General features: G+C 36.4%; 1 protein-coding gene across 2 annotated transcripts in view; it reads right to left on the bottom strand.

The window, feature by feature from the left end:
* The window catches only part of LOC128696863 (uncharacterized), a 167,915-nt gene that overhangs the window by 51,532 nt on the left and 95,519 nt on the right, over window positions 1-20,864 (bottom strand). For both annotated transcript variants that reach the window (XM_053788293.2, XM_070096219.1), the window contains exon 2: window positions 16,566-19,601. In XM_053788293.2, the coding sequence (XP_053644268.2) occupies window positions 16,566-19,006 (2,441 nt within the window). In that variant the 5' untranslated portion in view covers window positions 19,007-19,601. The remainder of the gene's footprint in view (window positions 1-16,565; window positions 19,602-20,864) is intronic.

Here is a 20,864-nt window from a genome sequence, read left to right on the forward strand (position 1 = left end):
GAAGTGACGGACAGTTGCTTGACCAGTGTGTTGTAGTATAATGTGTAGATAATAAGCATATTGTATATAGAAAGATGAGACTACATACAAGTTGGACTTGGACTTGTACAATGAGGATTACTCTCTTACGCCTGATATGTTAAGGCGGATTATCAACTGTGATTCATTCAAATTAGATTTATTATTATGTTGTTATCTATGTACATAGCAGTCTTAAGTCATATTATTATGTTGTTATCTATGTTCATAGCAGTCTTAAGTCATATTATTATGTTGTTATCTATGTACATAGCAGTCTTAAGTCATATTATTATGTTGTTATCTATGTTCATAGCAGTCTTAAGTCATATTATTATGCTATCTATGTACATAGCAGTCTTAAGTCATATTATTATGTTGTTATCTATGTACATAGCAGTCTTAAGTCATATTATTATGTTGTTATCTATGTTCATAGCAGTCTTAAGTCATATTATTATGTTGTTATCTATGTTCATAGCAGTCTTAAGTCATATTATTATGCTATCTATGTACATAGCAGTCTTAAGTCATATTATTATGTTGTTATCTATGTACATAGCAGTCTTAAGTCATATTATTATGTTGTTATATATGTACATAGCAGTCTTAAGTCATATTATTATGTTGTTATATATGTACATAGCAGTCTTAAGTCATATTATTATGTTGTTATATATGTACATAGCAGTCTTAAGTCATATTATTATGTTGTTATATATGTACATAGCAGTCTTAAGTCATATTATTATGTTGTTATATATGTACATAGCAGTCTTAAGTCATATTATTATGTTGTTATATATGTACATAGCAGTCTTAAGTCATATTATTATGTTGTTATATATGTACATAGCAGTCTTAAGTCATATTATTATGTTGTTATATATGTACATAGCAGTCTTAAGTCATATGATGTGAGTTGTGTTTAGGTGCAGTTGTCACAATAAATTTTGTTTTATCTGTGTTAGGGAAGTATGTGGAATTTTGCGTGTAGCCGCTACATGGCTGGGTTTATACTTTATACCTTTGTATTATCTGATGTTTTTCATAATATAAAGTTCTTATTTATATACTATGTTGAATGAATAGGGTTACATGCTAAGATAATTGCACATAAGTTGCCTTTGGGAGTTGTTGACATTCATTGTTGCAACCTTCTTAGAATATTAATCATTTCAAGTGTATTTTCTTTCACCAGATTGAGGTGTCATTGTGTTAAGTAAAGACATGTATCCCATTGTTAATATTGTTATTAATAATTTTTGTGTCTATGGTGTTACTGTATCACTCATGATAGTATAATTACTATGTATCCTTTAATGTCAAGTTAAGATGCAATCTGGTTGGTGATGGCTATATTTTTTTGCGGGTGGAGGGGGGGTGAAATTGTGACAAAAGTTTAAGCCTTTACAGGTATATCATTCTGGTATAACTGGGCGTAGTATGGTGTGTGGAGTGACAAGGTTCGGAACACTTTCGTCTGTTGTAGTCATTTTTGTGTAGGTAAACTGGGGATTTGTGATTTAACTCATTTGGTGTACCTTTTAATATAATTTCCACCTTGTATTGTAATGTTTTAAATAAAATATAGAAAAAACTGGTTACTGGTACTACTGAGACACACACACACACACACATACACACACACACACACACACACACACACACACACACAGTAGTATTTCTTCAGCCACAGAGTAGTCAGTAAGTGGAATAGTTTGGGAAGCGATGTAGTAGAGGCAGGATCCATACATAGCTTTAAGCAGAGGTATGATAAAGCTCACGGTTCAGGGAGAGTGACCTAGTAGCGATCAGTGAAGAGGCGGGGCCAGGAGCTCGGACTCGACCCCCGCAACCTCAACTAGGTGAGTACAACTAGGTGAGTACACACACACACACACACACACACACACACACACACATGAAAGGTTTGCATATCTCCAGCCCAGAGTTCATAGATGAAGAAATTTTTAAGATTTATGAAATATATAATGATCTAAAATTCCCAAAATACTCAATTGATCAATCCTTTAAAATTGCTAGAAGTACATTTTACTATTAAAAGCCTCAAGTAATCACATTCAGCCAAGAATATGTTGGTTTTCTCTTACCATGAAAACCTTCTTGACATACATTTTCTACACGAAATTTTCAAAATAAGTTGAATTAAAAAATCTTGATACAGTAAATAAATCGGATAAAAAAATTCCCCCAAAATGTTGTGTCTACAAGATTCCCAGTGAAAATGATAATAAAGTTTATGGTCAAACTGGGAAAAGCATTGAACTAAGATTACAACAATATAAATATAACATTAGACCTGGACAAGAGTCTAGTATTCTGTTTATTCATGTAAGAGATTTTAATCATCCAGTTGATTTCAAATGGCCCAGAAACTTGAATCAAGAAATATAACTGATTCAAGCTTCATAAAAAAATAGTTTTTATTATTATAATAATAATATTGGTTTAGGATTATACAAACTAAATTCATTTATAGTTAATAAAATTTTGAAAGAATTTAAGTTATGTTTGACAAGTCGCTGATCATCTTTCCACACCATAATGGAACTGGTTTAATATTATTGTAACGTGAGGTGATGTCTTACCCTTATGAGCATTCTGGCGTTCTATAATATTTTTCTAGTTCCTACATAACTCTTAATAATATGACTATTCCTTGGTTGGTTACAGTATTCTTTTCGTGAGTGAGATGTAATTTATTCGTGTTCATGTTGTAATTTTTTGCTTGTGATTTAATTTTCGCTATTCATGTCGTATTTTGTTGATGTTTATATCGTCGATTTTGGTGATCTTGATTCAAGTTGTTGGATATAGGTTGGTCATTATAAATTAGTGAATAGTTAGAGTTTCAAGCATGGATGTTATAGTGGGAAGATTGTTAGGCTAGTTCATTAATATTAGAGATTTAATATGGTTAGGAGGTGTGTATGAGAGATATTATGAGTGAAGGGGAGACTTGGCATTAATTGTTGCCGTTAGCAAAATATATCCTGAGAAAAAATATTAATGAGAGAAATTATTCGGTGGGAATTGAATGGAATAATAGTTTCGTCGGGGCGATAAAATCATATTAAATCTTTGTTTCTCATATATAGGTTACGGATATTTAACTAAAATTCATTGAAAAATATATCAAATTTCATGGGCATTTTTGTGGAGATTTATTGAAAAATATTAAGGATTTTATGGAAATTCTATGAAGATTTTAAAGAAAATAAAAGATTTCTTTATTTCTTTAAAAAATGGTGTATTCTGTGAAGATTGTATTGATATTCTATGAAGATTTACTGAAAAATATAGAATTTTATGAGTATATCTATGAAGACTGAATGAAAATATAGGATTTTATGGGTATTTCTATTGAGAATTATTGAAAATATAGGATTTTATGGGTATTCCTATTGAGAATTATTGAAAATATAGGATTTTATGGGTATTTCTATTGAGAATTATTGAAAATATAGGATTTTATGCATCTATGAAGATTCATTGAAAACTGTAGGATTTTACTGTATCTTTTATGAAAGGTTTACTTAAAAATAAAGGAATTTAAGATCATTTAATGAAATTATAAAATTTTATGTATATCTATGAAGATTTATTGAACTTTAGTAAAGGTAATGGAGTTTATTGGTGTAGAGCCATGTGTAGTATGGTAAGTGGTGTGATAAGAGAAGGATGTTCTCGATCTGAGGAGATGGAGGGAGTTGGTGTTGTGCTAGCAGTAGGGGTGGGGGTTGTAGTTCTTGATTTGAGGACTAGAAGTTGGTTTGTTGTGGTGCTATGTAGTAGCAATTTGGGTGGGGGGAAATATTGGTTCCAGATGTTGGAGACAAGTTAAAAAATAGATATGTGTGTGTGTGTGTGTGTGTGTATGTGTATGTGTATGTGTGTGTGTGTGTGTGTGTGTGTGTGTGTGTGTGTGTGTGTGTGTGTGTGTGTGTGTACTCACCTACTTGAGGTTGCGGGGGTCGAGTCCGAGCTCCTGTCCCCGTGTGTGTGTGTGTGTGTGCGCACTCGCTCAGGTCCACGTCACTTCCCGGCTTAAACCAATGACCCACCTAGTCAGGTCAGGTCCACTTAAAGAGCATGGCCTCAGACTTATTAGCACAAGCTAGTCAGGTTCAGCTCACACCCATCCACCCACACTCACTCATATATTTATCCAACCTCTTTTTAAAGCTATACAACGTCTTAGCTTCTATAACGGTACTCGGGAGATTGTTCCACTCATCCACAACTCTATTACCAAACCAGTGCTTTCCTATATCCTTCCTGAATCTAAATTGGCTAGATATTTTTAGCATTCTATTTACATTCCCTTTATTTATTCTTGTTTTCCATTTATACACTTCAATAATATCCCCCCTAATTCTATGCCTTTCTAGAGAGTACAGTGACCAGAACTGTGCAGCATAATCTAGATGAGGCCTAACCAAAGATATATGGAACTGAAGAACAACCTGAGGACATCTAATATATATGCTTCATGATATGAACCTAAGGATTTTGTTCGCTATATAACGAACACTTATGCACTGTTGACTTGGTTTTAGATTATTGCAAACCAGAACTCTCAAATCTTTTTTGGCAATCAGTAATATTAAGATCAACATTATTTAGTTTATAAGTGGCATGGTTATTTTCTTGTCCAATGTTTAGATCTTTGCATTTGTCTATATTAAAGTGCATCTGCCACTTTTCCGACCACTGCATGGAAACACTGAATTCAGTAGGGGTGATTGAGTGTGAAATAGGGTGAGACTGATTTGGTAGTTATTGCATCATGTTGGGGATGGTGACTGAGAGGGGTGATAGAATGAGAGGTTCCTGATTCAGGGGTGGAGAGAAGGGTTGTATAGTATTTAAAATTATTTTGATGGGGTGCGTTATATGGGGTAATGGGGAGGCTAAGTAGAGGATATGAGTCTCTGGTTTTAGGTGGACTCTTAATCTGAAGAAATGGAGGTTGATCGTCAACTCTAAGGACAACGAAATCAAAAGTTGATTTATATGAAAAAAATAGCCAAAACCCAAAGTGTCGAGATCGCTAGCCATAGTGTGATTATCTACTGCAAGATAACATATTTTAAGGTGTTAGCATCCAGGAGTTAGAGCCTAAAAATCGAGCTACGGGACACTAAAGGTGTCCTGTAGCTCGATTGCAAGGGTACTCAGCTCACACATTGAGGTCCGGGGTTCGAATCTCCTTCCGTACGGCTGGAAAGCATTAGGGACGTGTTCCCGTAAGACACCTGCTGTCCCTATCCCTGTTCACCCATCAGTTTAAAAAGGTTATGTGGGTGTTAGTCGACTGTTGTGAGTCACATCCTACGACAAAACTGACCTAATTTGCTCGAAATTGTCAGTAAAACAAGTGGCTTTCTATACTGATGTCAGCTAGGCTGTATGCCTTGTACATGTACTTTTAGTAAATAAAGATATTATTATTATTATTATTATTATTATTATTATTATTATTATTATTGTTATTATTAGTATTATGATTATTATTATTACTGAATATAATTAGAAGGCACCTTCAGAAACATAATTTGTCTCATAACTGACTAACGAAAGGTCGATCAAACCTTGAAACATTAGAAACATTAGAAACATTAGAAACATTAGAAACTTTAGAAACATTAGAAACATTAGAAACATTAGAAACATTAGAAACATTAGAAAAATTAGAAACATTAGAAAAATTAGAAACATTAGAAACATTAGAAACATTAGAAACATTAGAAACATTAGAAACATAAGAAACATTAGAAACATTAGAAACATTAGAAACATAAGAAACATTAGAAACATTAGAAACATTAGAAACATAAGAAACATTAGAAACATTAGAAACATTAGAAACATAAGAAACATTAGAAACATTAGAAACATTAGAAACATTAGAAACATAAGAAACATTAGAAACATAAGAAACATTAGAAACATAAGAAAAATTAGAAACATTAGAAACATTAGAAACATTAGAAACATTAGAAACATAAGAAACATTAGAAACATTAGAAACATTAGAAACATTAGAAACATAAGAAACATTAGAAACATTAGAAACATTAGAAACATAAGAAACATTAGAAACATTAGAAACATTAGAAACATTAGAAACATAAGAAACATTAGAAACATTAGAAACATTAGAAACATTAGAAACATTAGAAACATTAGAAACATTAGAAACATAAGAAACATTAGAAACATTAGAAACATTAGAAACATAAGAAACATTAGAAACATTAGAAACATTAGAAACATTAGAAACATAAGAAACATTAGAAACATTAGAAACATTAGAAACATAAGAAACATTAGAAACATTAGAAACATTAGAAACATTAGAAACATTAGAAACATAAGAAACATTAGAAACATAAGAAACATTAGAAACATTAGAAACATAAGAAACATTAGAAACATTAGAAACATTAGAAACATTAGAAACATAAGAAACATAAGAAACATTAGAAACATTAGAAACATTAGAAACATTAGAAACTTTAGAAACATTAGAAACATTAGAAACATTAGAAACATTAGAAAAATTAGAAACATTAGAAACATTAGAAACTTTAGAAACATTAGAAACATTAGAAACATTAGAAACATTAGAAACATTAGAAACATTAGAAACATTAGAAACATTAGAAACACTGGATCTTCATAAACAGTGAGATGTTGTTTATTTGAATTTCATTAAAGATTTTGATAATCACCCACAAAAGAGTTAAAAAATGTAGCAGTACATGGAATGAGATGGTAATGTTTTCTTATGGACGGAGGATTATACAGCGCCTGGGGGAGGGATGTGGAAGGCATTCAGGCTTAATTCGGGGAACTGGAGCACAGATCCAATTCCCTAAATCAAGAGCCCCTCACCAACATCAAGGAACCTTCCTTGAGGGGGGATGGTTGACAAGCAGCTAACATTGTGCATAAATGTGGAAAAATCAAAATGAAGTCCAGTCATGAGTGGCGTTCCACAATGATCGGTTGTTCATAATTTACATAAACTACCAGGATGAAGAAATAAGTAGTGATATGATTAAGTTCGTGACATAAAATTAAGTAGAATAACTTGATTATTATTGTTGTTGTTGTTGTTGTTGTTGTTGTTGTTGTTGTTGTTGTTGTTGTTGTTGTTGTTGTTGTTGTTGTTGTTGTTGTTGTTGTTGTTATCAGATTGATCGTCAAAAATATTTGGGTAATCTAAAAGTAGTTGGAAAAGTGCAGGATGCATTTCAATGTAGATAAATAAAAAGAATTAATCAGACATATACATAACCCTGGCTGTTATAAACTAAATATAGAACTTTGTCAAAGAGAATGTGAGAAAAGTTTGACAATTATGGTAAGCAGAAATCTCTAGCCACAGCAATGTAAATTATCTTGCCCGTATATTTCAGAGGCTGTATCTCTGTCCCTCGTTTCTTTCCTCCAGATATACCAGAAATTTAGATTTTTTCTTCTAGCATAAGAGAGTCTTATAATGTGTCTTTAATGCTTCGAGAATTTGAAACAACATTTTCCACTTGCTGATCGTTGTATGCTTCAGAGTTTATATCCAATGGCACTCGTAGTTTTATTACGTCTGTTTAATCTTGTTTAAACGCAAGGTGGTCTTTCTCTTCCATTGAAAACTGATGTTGCGTTGCCTTTACATAAACTTTGGGTCATGATTCATCCCGCTATCGAACGTCTGGTAAAGACGTTTAGCGTGGTATTTAATTGTCTTTCCTCTCATCAATTTGTCTTTCACAAGGGCCGGGCTACTCTTGACTCCACCTACGATCGTAACGCCTTTGCTCGTAACTACTTTATTATCTGTATTATCGCACTCTTTTTTGTAACTGAAAAAGAGTACGAGACTACATGGCAACGTAACATCCTGGTTCCAGCTCATTTCTTAGGCCTTCAGGGGAATCCGCTACTTTTCTTTAATAATTTCTTGTCTGGGAGACATTTCTGTGTCTGGCTAAATAATATGTTTTCCCCTGAACATGTCCAGGTATCCCTCAGGGTTGTGTCCTTAGCACCACTCTTATTCTACTGCTTAATAATTGTGGAGAAATTTTCTCCAGGAGGGGGGTATCAGCCCCCTTCAGCCCCCTCAGCCCCTTTCAGCCCTGAGGGGCCAAGCCCTCTCAGAAGGGGCGAGCATCTTGTTTACTGCTAGAGTGAGTAATTGATCACAGATGCTATGCCACGTAGTCAAGTGACCTCTGCTCCTTGCAGCGGTGTTGCAAAGTGTATTTTTATAAGAGACAGTACATCTCTTACTTAGCAGGACAATTAAGGAAAATCCTGCTTCCACTTTATTACCATGGTAAAAATATTGTACATTGTTGTCTATGCTTAAGACAGCAAGAAACAAACATTCTGCTTTGCTTCATCAAGGAGGTGACAAGGATGCAAGGTACTAGGTCAGCGTTTTTTTTTGGTCGTGCTCGAACCGGATAAAGACCACACTGTGGTCCAAATATGTTGTACTACAGTGTACAAATAACCTATGAGCCAAGGTCCTTCGAAAAAAGCTGTAAAACTAGTGTTCTACAATATAAATCAGTATAAATGAGTCCCTCCAGACTCAATCACAGAGAATGGGCAGCCAAAAGAAAACGGGCGCTCACCCAGCGTTCACCCAAAAGAAAACGGGAGCTGGGTGACTCACCCAACAAGAAGACGGGGGATGGCACCCGGCACCACTGCTCCAATCTCGAAAATGCTGATTAAGACAACAGCAGCCCAAGTGATGTTGTTTGTCTGAGTGTATATATACACATAGTGTTTATAATGTTTATAGACAGAAATTAAGAGACAAGATTGTGTTAAAGTTTGTTTCTTATAGATCTACCTGTTATATTAAAGGAACTTATATATAAAGTGTAAGCTTTCAAATATATATTAACAGTGAAATTTATATATGTGTAAGTAATATTCACGTGTGATTACAGTTATACAGTGACATTTATAGTGTATAGTGAATGAAGTGTATAACATCGTTATTTACGATTAATCATCATGGTCAGGCTGACACAGCAAAACTCAAGCCATAAACACCAGACACATGTACCCTGTACCCTTCATGGTCATTAACCCTGAGGTTAAGCTTAGTGGGTCAGTAGTGTCTGACTCGATTATTGCTGACTTAAGCATAACAAAAACTCAGCTGTTTATAGCAGTACAGTGTTTTTTAAAAACTCTAAGTGTGGTGCTAGAATTTTCAGTATACCATTAAAATGGCTTGTTTGAAAACTCAGTTTCAGTCTTTACAGACTAAGATTACACAATTAGAAAATCTAATTTCAGTCTGTCTAGGATTAACTCAAGATACAAACATAGATTTTGTTGATCTTGAGGTCAAATTTGAATTATTTACGCAACGTATGGAAATAATTAATTCAGACTATACACATTATGAAAATAAATTTCTTGAATAAGATCCATCTGAGGATGAAATTAAAAATGTTTTGGATACTTTTAGTGATCAACAATTAAGGTGGACAGGAGTACAGGCTATCTGCCGTAAAACTCTGTCACAGAGACCTACTACTAGTGGTCAAACACCTGTTACACCTGTAACAACAAGTGTCCCATTACCAAGCTTACCTACGTTGTCATTACCTATTTTCCAAGGTCATAATTATGAAGAATTCATTAGTGGTTTTCAATCCATAGTAAATTCACGAACTGACATAGATGAGATTGCCAAGTTCAATTATCGTAAATGTCTTGTGAAGGGAGAACCCTATGAACTGATTAAGTCATTTCCGGTGGTCAAAGGCAATTATCAAATAGCCTTATGTGTCTTAGCAGACAATTACTTTGATGATGACAAGGCTAGAGTTAGACATGCAGTCTTAATATCAAGCTTGAAGCCACCCAAACATTGTTATTCAGACTTACAGGCACTTAGAATCACATTAGACAATAGTCTCAGATCTCTAGATGCTAAATATGACCTAAGAGAATGTGATTGGTTTATCAGTGGTATTGTACAGGATAAGTTGTCACCACAAACTATTGAACGATTAAATATTATGTTCAATAAACGCTATTTCACTTGTGAAGAAATTAGCAATGGTTTACAAACAATAGTTTCATGCATGCAAGCAACGAGACAAGATGAAAAATCCACAAATCCAGTGGATAACAAACCTTCAACTCAGTATAAAAAGAGTATACCTACTCCCATTAAACCACATAATGGGAAATCCCATATAGCCACTTATCAAACTGTGAATACAACAGACAGTAAACAGACTGTCACACATAAACGTACTCCAAAATGTGTACTTTGTGATGGAACACATTGGGCACAGTATTGTAGTCAATACACAACAATGGAGGCACGTAAACAACGTGTTCATCAGCTGAAAAGGGGCATCAAGTGTTTAGGTGAACACAAGGGAGGTAAATGCTCACTGAAGAAGTGTTTTAAATGCAAGGGTATGCATCATACAGCATTATGCCCAAATACTTTTGCTGAACAGCAGCAGACTTCCACAGAATCAGGAAGTCAACAAGCAACAGCATTAAATGTGAGAGATAAGTTTAAAGCAACTGCTCTCCCGATAGCTCGAGTTGAGTTATCTCATAAATTACACAAATCCAATGTGCTAACACTATTTGATCAAGGCTCACAAAGGTCCTTCATAAGAAGAACAGTGTTGCAGAAACTGAATAAACAACCCTATGCCAAAATACAGTTAGATATAGCTGGCTTTTTCCACAATTCTGGTAAACAGACATATGACCTAGCCAGAATCACTGTTGGTCTAGGAAACAGGAAAAAGACAGTAGAAGCTGTGGTAGTAGATGATTTGCCTAAGTCTGTGCAGATCCAGGGATTAAAAGAAACAGTTGCAGCACTAAAAGCAGCTAAGGTCAAGTTAGCCTCTCCTGACATACAGACGGACACAATTAGTCCAATTGATTTAATCATTGGAAGTGATTATTATCACTGTTTTGTGCAAAATATAGTAAGTAAACATGATGTTCACTTGCTGAAAACAGCAGGAGGCCACATGATATGTGGTCCCATTCCCTCTCAAAGTGGGAAAGAAGCTGATATTGATTCAGTGGAAAATGTACTAGTTACGAGAATAACCACTGATCATGTACCACAGCAAAAATTATCATTACTGGAAGAAATGAATGAACCAGTTGATAAGTTGTGGGATTTAGATGCGATAGGTATTGATGTAAATAAACCAAGCCCACAAGAGTCTCAGACTTATAACCAATATTTGGACACTGTCAAATATAAAGATGGACAGTATTGGGTTAGGTTACCATGGAAATTAAATCCACCACATCTACCTAGCAATTATCGCATGGCTTTCGGACAGATGAAAGCACAAATACATGAGCTCAGGAAGAATCCAGAGCTACTGACTGTTTATGATAATATCATACAAGAACAGTTGGACAATAAATTCATTGAGGAAATAGTCGAAGACAAGTTGAAGACAGACGCTCATTATCTCCCGCACCATGGAGTCAGAAAAGATTCTGAAACCACTCCACTACGTGTTGTATATAATTGCAGCGCACGTGCAAATAAAGATGTAGCAAGTCTTAATGACTGTCTGATGACCGGACCCTCACTAACTGAGAAGCTTGGAGACGTGCTTATGAAATTTCGCACAAACCCATATGCCTACACGGCTGATATTTCCAAGGCTTTCTTAAGAGTAGGACTACAAGAAATAGATAGAGATTATACTCGATTCTTGTGGCCTGAAAATCCACATGATCCTCAAAGTCCTGTGAAAACTTATCGTTTCAAATCAGTATTATTTGGTGCAACATCCTGTCCATTCTTATTAGAAGCTACTCTAAATACACATTTGAAGAAATCTGAAAGTCCCTTCAAAGAAATCTTAAAGAAAAGTTTCTATGTGGACAATCTTCAAGGTACTGTGAATAAAGAGGAGGATTTGAAATCCTTATACAGAGAAGTTAACAAGGAGATGAAAGAAGCAAATATGCCTCTAAGGATGTGGAATACAAATTCAAAGCAATTAAGGGAACTTATCAAAGAAGATTTCCCTGAAACTGAAATTCCTGATTGCAACAATATGCTGGGACTTAATTGGAACACACAGGAAGATACTTTGGGTCTCAAAAAGATAAACAATACATCATGCAGTACACTCACTAAACGTAGTTTACTGTCAGAGGTATCACAATGTTTTGATCCTCTAGGACTCGTCTCACCAATTACCATAAAGGGTAAAATGCTTATGCAAGATGCATGGAAACTCAAAATTGGATGGGATGAGAACTTGCCTCTAGAAATGAGTCAAGCATGGGATGAAATATCCAAGGAGTTTAAACAACTTCATCAAATTAAACTTCCCAGAGAAATAGGTCAAGAGGGAAACAAGTACACTTTACATGTGTTCTGTGATGCGTCAACTAGAGGTTATGGCGCTGTAGCTTACATGAGTAATGCTGAAGGAAGTATACTAATTACTTCAAAGGCCATGGTAGCACCCTTGAAGGTCAGAACAGTACCACAATTGGAACTGACAGCACTCTATGTAGGCACAAAATTAGCTGTCTATCTCAACAAAGTACTTGATCATCTCACTATTGAAAAAACCGTGATCTGGAGTGATAATGAAGCAGTTCTCCAGTGGTTGAGAAATAATAAGAGTAAGCTGGTCTTTGTACAGAACAGAGTAGCAGAAATAAAAGAGATGCAGAGAGATTATCTCTTTCTTCACGTCTCTACCCAAGAGAATCCAGCTGACATGTTGTCACGTGGTGTCCCACTCAAGAAATTTGTGGATAATAAATTATGGCTCCACGGACCGAACTGGCTCTCTAATGAAAATAACTTGCCTCAGCAAAAAGCTCACATTATGCCAGAAGAAACAGTCTGCTTGAACACAGCAGAAATAAGTTGTGCAAATACTGCAGACACAACAGAAATAGTCATTGATGGATCTAAATACTCATCTTTGGGTAAACTCTTAAGAGTTACAGCTCTTGTCTTTGAATTCATTAAAGGAATAAAACCTGATTATGAATGTCTTGAACCCATTAAATACTGGGTGAAACTAATACAGAAAGATGTTTTCTCTATAGAATATAAATTTCTAGAATCACAAGATAAATCCCCAAAGAAACCTGTCATGATTAATTCTTTAGGACTTTATCTCGACTCAGAAAAGATTATAAGATGTCGAGGAAGAATTCATAATTCTTCACTACCTAAAGAAGCCATACATCCAATATTGATCTCCAAGAATCATTGGCTAACAAAACTGATTGTGCAAAACGCCCACAGTAACGTGTTACATGGTGGGGTAGCTGACACACTTTGTCATATACGACAATCCTACTGGATACCTCAAGGTCGACAAAGTGTGAAAAAACAAATAAAGGACTGTATTACTTGTCGTTACTACGATATGCGAGTATGTCAGTATCCAGGTCCACCTCCATATCCCTCTGAAAGATTTTGTCATATCACTCCATTTGAGGTGACAGGTGTAGATTACACTGGACCAATAATTTTAACCAAAACAGTTGACGAAGTTCCCATCAAGGTGTACATCTGTTTGTTCACTTGTGCTACAACTAGAGCAGTACATCTAGAAGTAGCCACTGACATGTCTGCTGAAACTTTTATCAAATTATTCAGAAGGTTTGCAGCCAGAAGGGCATGTCCCAGACTGATGATTTCAGATAATGCAACGAACTTTGTTGCTGGTGCTGCTTATATAAGCAAGATCTTTGATCAACCAAAAGTACAACAGATGCTGAATCAACGCAGATGTCGTTGGAGATACATTCCTCCTAAATCTCCACGGCACGGCGGATTTTATGAAAGAATGATCGGCATTGTAAAACGTTGTTTAAGGAAGACTCTTCATCGTCAAAGAATCGACTTAGAAGAATTCCGTACAGTTGTGACTGAAATAGAAAATAGAATCAACAACCGACCTCTAACTTATGTTACCGATGATCTGGACAATTTAGAAGTGTTAAGTCCATCTCATTTACTACATGGCAGAAGGCTCGAACCTGTTCCTCCCATGAATGATAAAGAAATCATAGAGGATCCTACTTATTTCGAACCTGAGCAACTCAGACGTAAATTCAAACACCTTAATAAAGTGATTGAACATTGGGAGAAAATTTGGCGAGAAGACTATCTCACCTCATTGAGAGAACACTTCTATGGAGCTGGTGTTCCTGAAAATCATAAGTCCTTAAGACCTGGTGACATAGTGATTATTGACAATGATGGTCCGAGGTCCCAATGGCCACTTGGAAAAATTGTGACCATATATCCTGATGCAAATGGAATCATCAGGACAGTTGATGTTTTGAGCAAAGGTGTAGTGAATAAGCTGACAATAAATAAACTAGTGCCGTTAGAATTACACAGTGTTGAAAACAAAATTAGTGATTCTCCAGAAACCATACAGACTAAAGCTGTTCAGAAAAGACAAGCAGCAGTGGTGGCGAGTGAGAAAATCAAATTAATGTTAAGTGATGAATAGTTCACCTGCAGCGAACCTCCGCTGCCCCCCAGTGTGGAGAAATTTTCTCCAGGAGGGGGGTATCAGCCCCCTTCAGCCCCCTCAGCCCCTTTCAGCCCTGAGGGGCCAAGCCCTCTCAGAAGGGGCAAGCATCTTGTTTACTGCTAGAGTGAGTAATTGATCACAGATGCTATGCCACGTAGTCAAGTGACCTCTGCTCCTTGCAGCGGTGTTGCAAAGTGTATTTTTATAAGAGACAGTACATCTCTTACTTAGCAGGACAATTAAGGAAAATCCTGCTCCCACTTTATTACCATGGTAAAAATATTGTACATTGTTGTCTATGCTTAAGACAGCAAGAAACAAACATTCTGCTTTGCTTCATCGAGGAGGTGACAAGGATGCAAGGTACTAGGTCAGCATTTTTTTTTTTGTGCTAGGGCAGTGACGGCTTGGGGCGGTGTGGCGTTGCGAGACTATCTTTGACTCTGGGGAGAGTGACACTGACGCCAGGATGACTAGCAAAGAACACTGATCTGTGCGTTAGTGTGAACAAAGTGTCTCAAACACAATAAACATAAGAGAAGTGTGATCAGCTTCTCTTGTGATACATTGTGAACAATAAAGACAAATCTTGTGGAACATAGTGTACCAGTGTGCGTTTCCTAGACAATGGAAGATGTGGACATCCAAGGACACTTCAGCTTCTATCAAGTCACCGATACCTGTCGAAGGTGTTGAGAACACCATAGCTCACATTACAAAGAGCAAGGTATGTTACGAATTTCTTGTAGATCGGGGGATTGCGCAATTCTTGAGTCACAAGGAGTTTGTAATCAACCTATAATCGGCAGTAATGTGTGGACTTTTGAGTCCAAACAAGTAGGTATTTCGTCAGCCATCATCGAATGAAATATGCTGGCATAACACCCCCTAGGGGTAATTTATACTTACAAATTGTATCTCTTGACAGCCCAATGTTGTGATGGTTTCGACAGCATCTAGACCTCGTCTGCAGGGGCGGCTGTGTAGACAATTTGCTGTCATTTATCAGCTAAGTGTTCATTATATATAGTTATAATTTAAACACAGCAGGTAAGGCCAAAATCTTCAACAGAATTATTCCAGTTTACACTGATGATTCCAAATCCTCTTACGGTGTCGGGTTTGCTGCAGTGTTTCCAGAGTTGTGCTACGTCATTTATTGAAATCGGCTACCATTTTCACAGCTGAACTACATGCAATTTTCATTGCATTTATACATATTGCAGTCCTGCTTACCTCACCATTCATGGCAGTTTCAGACTCCTTTGGTACTTTGCAGGTCATCAAAAATTAATTCTCCTCATCCCCTCGTATTTCGTATACAACGTTTGGCTGTGCCACATTTGTAGTAAAAACAATTATATTACTTTCTGCTGAGTTCCTGGGCATGTAGATGTTTGGCACAACCAGCAGGCAGACTCTGCTGAGTGGTCAGCTGTTCATATGTTTCACAAAGGGGTATTCCATTCTCAGACTATTTTGCTGTAATCTCTAGACGCTTCCGCAACCGTTGACAAGAACAATAATCTGAGTTGATTCATCTATCAAACCTTGTTCAGGTTTCTGGTCTTATCATTACTGTGATGAATCTTATTAAAAGCCAGCAGGCCGAGTGGTTAATGCACAAACCTGCGAGTTTTAGGTCTCGCTTGAGAAAGGTTCAAGCCCCACCCGTTCCGTGATTAGCATATAAAACACTAGCTCCTAAATCAAATAAAAAAATTTCAACAATTTCGACAGGTACAACAACGTCAATATATATAACAATGTCAACATTTATTACAACGGTAACAGCTCAACAATGTCTACAACAGTGTTAGATTCATTATACTCCAACTATAATTTGTAGGAAAATATACACTTATTAACTAAAATAATATCATTATCAGTGATAATAAAAAATATCGAGATAACGATGTTATAATACGTGGAATTATGAACACTAGTAATACTCACTTATTTTCTAGATGTTGTAGGATATTGTCGGAGGTCGAAGAGGTGTTTGCATGGAGGAAGTGATGTCTTAGTTTCAACTCCAAACAGCGGTGGTTGTTGAGGCTACCCAACAGGTCTGACAGTCGAGGGAGGCCGTCAGGATCACCTTTGATGTCAATGTGCAGCTGCGATGGAACTATATGTGGTAGAAGAGCTGCGTAACTCCCAACACGATTATCTCTTATGCATATATTTCCTCTAGGATTTAAGAAGCCAGCTATAACTTTGATGGAATTTGGATTCGTTTTGATGTTCCCTAAGAGGTCGAGCCACTGGTCATCGTCCATCCCCAACTCATGCAACAGGTCGACAACTTCCTTAATGGCCTCAGATAACTCATATTGGTAGTTAAATAGCATCCTGGCCACATGCATAAAAACATTCCGGTACTTGGTCAAGTTTGAATTATCTTTTTTGGTGGCCTGTTGCAACACTCCTCGGATCCCGACAGGTGGTGATGATGTAGGTGTTGCTGGTGCTGATGTAGACGCTGTTGATGAAGTTGTAGTAGGAAGATTTGAAGACATATTTGGATTTGAACATTGCCTAAAGGAGTCAGTGAATGAAGGCTGATGCTGGTCTTTGATTGTCATCACAATATACAGAGCACCGAAGTAATCCAAAATGTCCTTATAATATGATGGGTATGGCTTCTCAAAATACAAAAACGCTGAAAAAATTTCATCATAAGACAAACTTTGATTTTTGCAAACAGATTTCAGGCTGTTTTTCATTTCTTCATCAACGGTCAAAGTCTCAAGTGAGATGATTTTAAGTGATATCAAATACAACTCTTTCAAAATTATTTGAAGTCTACTCCTAAGCTCTCTTAAATTCATGATTGTGGTATCAGGAGAGTTTGCCCATCTCTCTAGTAACTTAGACTGATGCAGTTGATGAATATAATCATAAAGTTCTGTTTGAGTGATAGTCATTAGGTTCAGTTCATCAGGTGTCTGGTCCCAGATGTAAATTAAATATGTCAAATTCATTGGTGTAGCCAAGTATTTCTGAATATATTTTGCCTCCAACACCTGATTTATCAGTTTTTGTGTGCTGCGATTACCTCGCGTTTGCTTTACCATCTCCTGGTGTGTCAGCTGAATGAACTTTTCCACTTCGCTTTTATTTATTCCCTCTAGTTTAACAGTTGTTACGTCATATTCAGTAGGAATATCTTTCTTGAATGTCTCAAGTTTTTCTGGTCTTGAAGTGAAAATGATAGTCTTGTTAGTAAACTTTTTAAATTCATCTAAGACACTGTTGACTAATTTTTGAGAGTCGTCATTAAGTTCATCCACGCCATCAATGATAATTAGAACTTCACAAAGTTCTATTAGTCCTGGCAAGAGATTTCTGAATTTTGCTGAGACACCTGGCATTTTCCGGTTCAGGATGTCATGGTAGGATACCATGGTTGAGTCTTTACACTGTAACCAAAACACAAGTTCATAATCATCTAAACCTTTGATCTTTTTTTTTTGAGCACCTGATTTCCATTCCTGTGCTACAAGCTTCATTAGAGTTGTCTTCCCACTTCCTGCCAAACCTTCAAGCAAAATTATCTGAGGTTTTGCCGAGGAACCATGTTGAGTGGCAGTCTTCTGGACAAGCAGGTCATGATAGTCAACTTGTTCATCGTCATTTTCTTGTTTGAGATTGACATCAACAAAAATTTCTTTTACTTCAAGTTGCAGATCTTTACAAATAAGAGACAGTGGGTTGATGTAAGTTATTTTTTTAAACTGCTCCCTCAGTTTTTCCTGGGTGTCATGTAGCATAAGCTTCTTAAGTTTGTCACTACAGTGTTTCAATAAATCTTTGTTTCCAGGAATCTCATTCATAATTTTTTTCAGCTTATCTGTGACATAATCTATCTCTTTGTCCACTTCTGTCTTGTATATATTATATCGGACACCAGCAGTCTGTAGACAGTTAATTAGAAGATCTTCTAATGTTTTTGTGTTATTCTGGAGCGTCGTATCATCAGTTTCAAGTGGACCGTGAAGAATGTCGTTTCTCATGTCCTTTATAGCTGTGATGAAGTATTCCATTTCAGAACTTTTATTAATCCATTTGTCGTCATTAATAGTTGCCACTTTCTCACAGCCAAGTTTGATAATCATATACAGCAGTGACGTGTCAAATTCCGATTCATCTTTACTATTACGAATCGTGTCCATTTGTACTTTGCCAAACCGTTTTTGATTTCTGTTGGCTTTTAGGTAGAATGCTGTTGATGGAGGAGATGTCAAACTCTCTAAGTATACATCCACCTTTGTACTAGGGAGTTTACCTGGAGTTCCCCAAACAAATGTTTTATACAGGGCGTATGTACCACAGACATTCAAAGCTTTGATGAATCTAAATCCATTTCTTTCTTCCTCCGTTATTGTCGCCATGGCGAATTAGAGAAAGAATCTTGTAATATTCTGTTACCGATATAGCTCCTGATTATAGCCAATGTATCAGAATATGTTAATGTTTCTCAGAATCAGCTGCTGTCAAAGCTGCTGGTGTTCCTGTAGATAACTCTGCTCATGGAGCTCCTCTTCTTGCTAATGATCATTCCGCTGATGGTGTTTGCTAAGAAACTAAAATAAATACTAGCTCATGAAACATTGCCATCACTATTAACTTATGCTGACAGTTATTGTCCAGTCTTCACTATCATGTGAGGCTGACATGTAAACCCTATTCATCACTAATGAATACTCTCAATGAGTTCATTCAGTGACAATGCCCTCTCGACGATGAGTTTCCTTCAGCAGTGAACTTTAATGAGATTCCATTTGTACCTAGCTTTCATTAATGAGCAACTTAATTCACTGATGAACGCTCTATAGTGACAAACTTCCTTAAAACTTTTCTTTATTGAGAAGTTTCCTTCTGTAACGAATTTTCTTAAATGACCGATTCCCTTCATTCACGAGCTTCTCTCAGGTGAGGAACTTCCTTCACTGACAGGCATCAAAGACTGGCTTTCTTCAGTCGTACCTGAAAATAAAATAAACTGATATAACTGAAATGTGCATAATATTACAAAAGATAGACTGAGTGTCAAATGTGTTGTCGATACATCTGGTCATTATCTAGTGTTGGGGAATGAGGGATCTGTTTCGGGGTGAAGGATTAGAATGATCTTAATTGGGATATTGCTATTAATGGGAGGGAGGGAAGGTTAATGTTTGGATTTTACTTATTCTTCTGAAGGGAAGAGCAAATTTGACAGAGATAACTCCTCAAGCCTTATTGAGAATTGCTGCCTATTGTTCCTGATATATAATCTAGCAGTGATTTACAATTCTCCACCAACCAATAGGCGACCAAGGCAGGAATATGATGAGAACGATATAGTATTAATTGACAACTTAGCAAAAGCAGCAAGGAGAGCTCACAGCGCTAAAGTGAAGTTAATAATCATGGGTGATCCCAATCAGAAACTGATTGGGAGAACTGGGACCCACATGTAGGACCGGAAACATGAAGATATAGGATGATGGAGGCAGTTAGGGAAAACTATTATATCAACATGTCAAGGATATGACAAGAGAAAAAAGGAGGAGAACCCAGCAAGATTGGATGTTTCATTTACACAAGTACATATGAAATAGGTGAAACTGAATATAAGAGCCACTGTGAGATAGTGACCATATAGTAATGACCTTCGTATTTCTCGTGGAATTAAATATTGAAGATTGAGAGGCAGATGAAATGTGTGTAATATGTAGTAATCAGCACGACAAATCTTGTCTTACTAACCTGCTAGAGATCCCTTACAAGTTCACAGAAGTGAGACAGGAGAAAGGGATGGGTATGCAAATTCCTGAACTGCGAAGGCAAGAGCCCTCGTCGTTCAAGAGTCAGGATCTTGTGATACTGTACCTCACAAGTGATTAGAGCAAGAACTTGAGGTGCACCAAGAAATAATAGGAAATGTACTCCTGTGCATCAAAGAGTACATTCGTAGGAGGAAACAAGAGTGATTTCCCACGAAGAGATGTCAGAAAAGGAAAAGAGTGACTAGCGCTGTTCTGCAATGATCGGTATTAGGACCAGTGCTGTTTCTGATATGTGAATGATATAACAGATGTGACTGAGGTAGATGCTTCCTCTGTTTACTGATGCTGTAAAACTAACGAGGAGAATAAACAAAACAATAAAGGCAAGAACAGATTGTAAATGGATATGGGCTAACTGAAAGATAGGCCAAATAAGAGACTACTGCAATTCAACCCCATCAAGTGCACGGTTATGAAG

The sequence above is a fragment of the Cherax quadricarinatus genome, chromosome 52, assembly GCF_038502225.1.
Source record: "Cherax quadricarinatus isolate ZL_2023a chromosome 52, ASM3850222v1, whole genome shotgun sequence".
Taxonomy (NCBI): Eukaryota; Metazoa; Arthropoda; class Malacostraca; order Decapoda; family Parastacidae; genus Cherax; species Cherax quadricarinatus.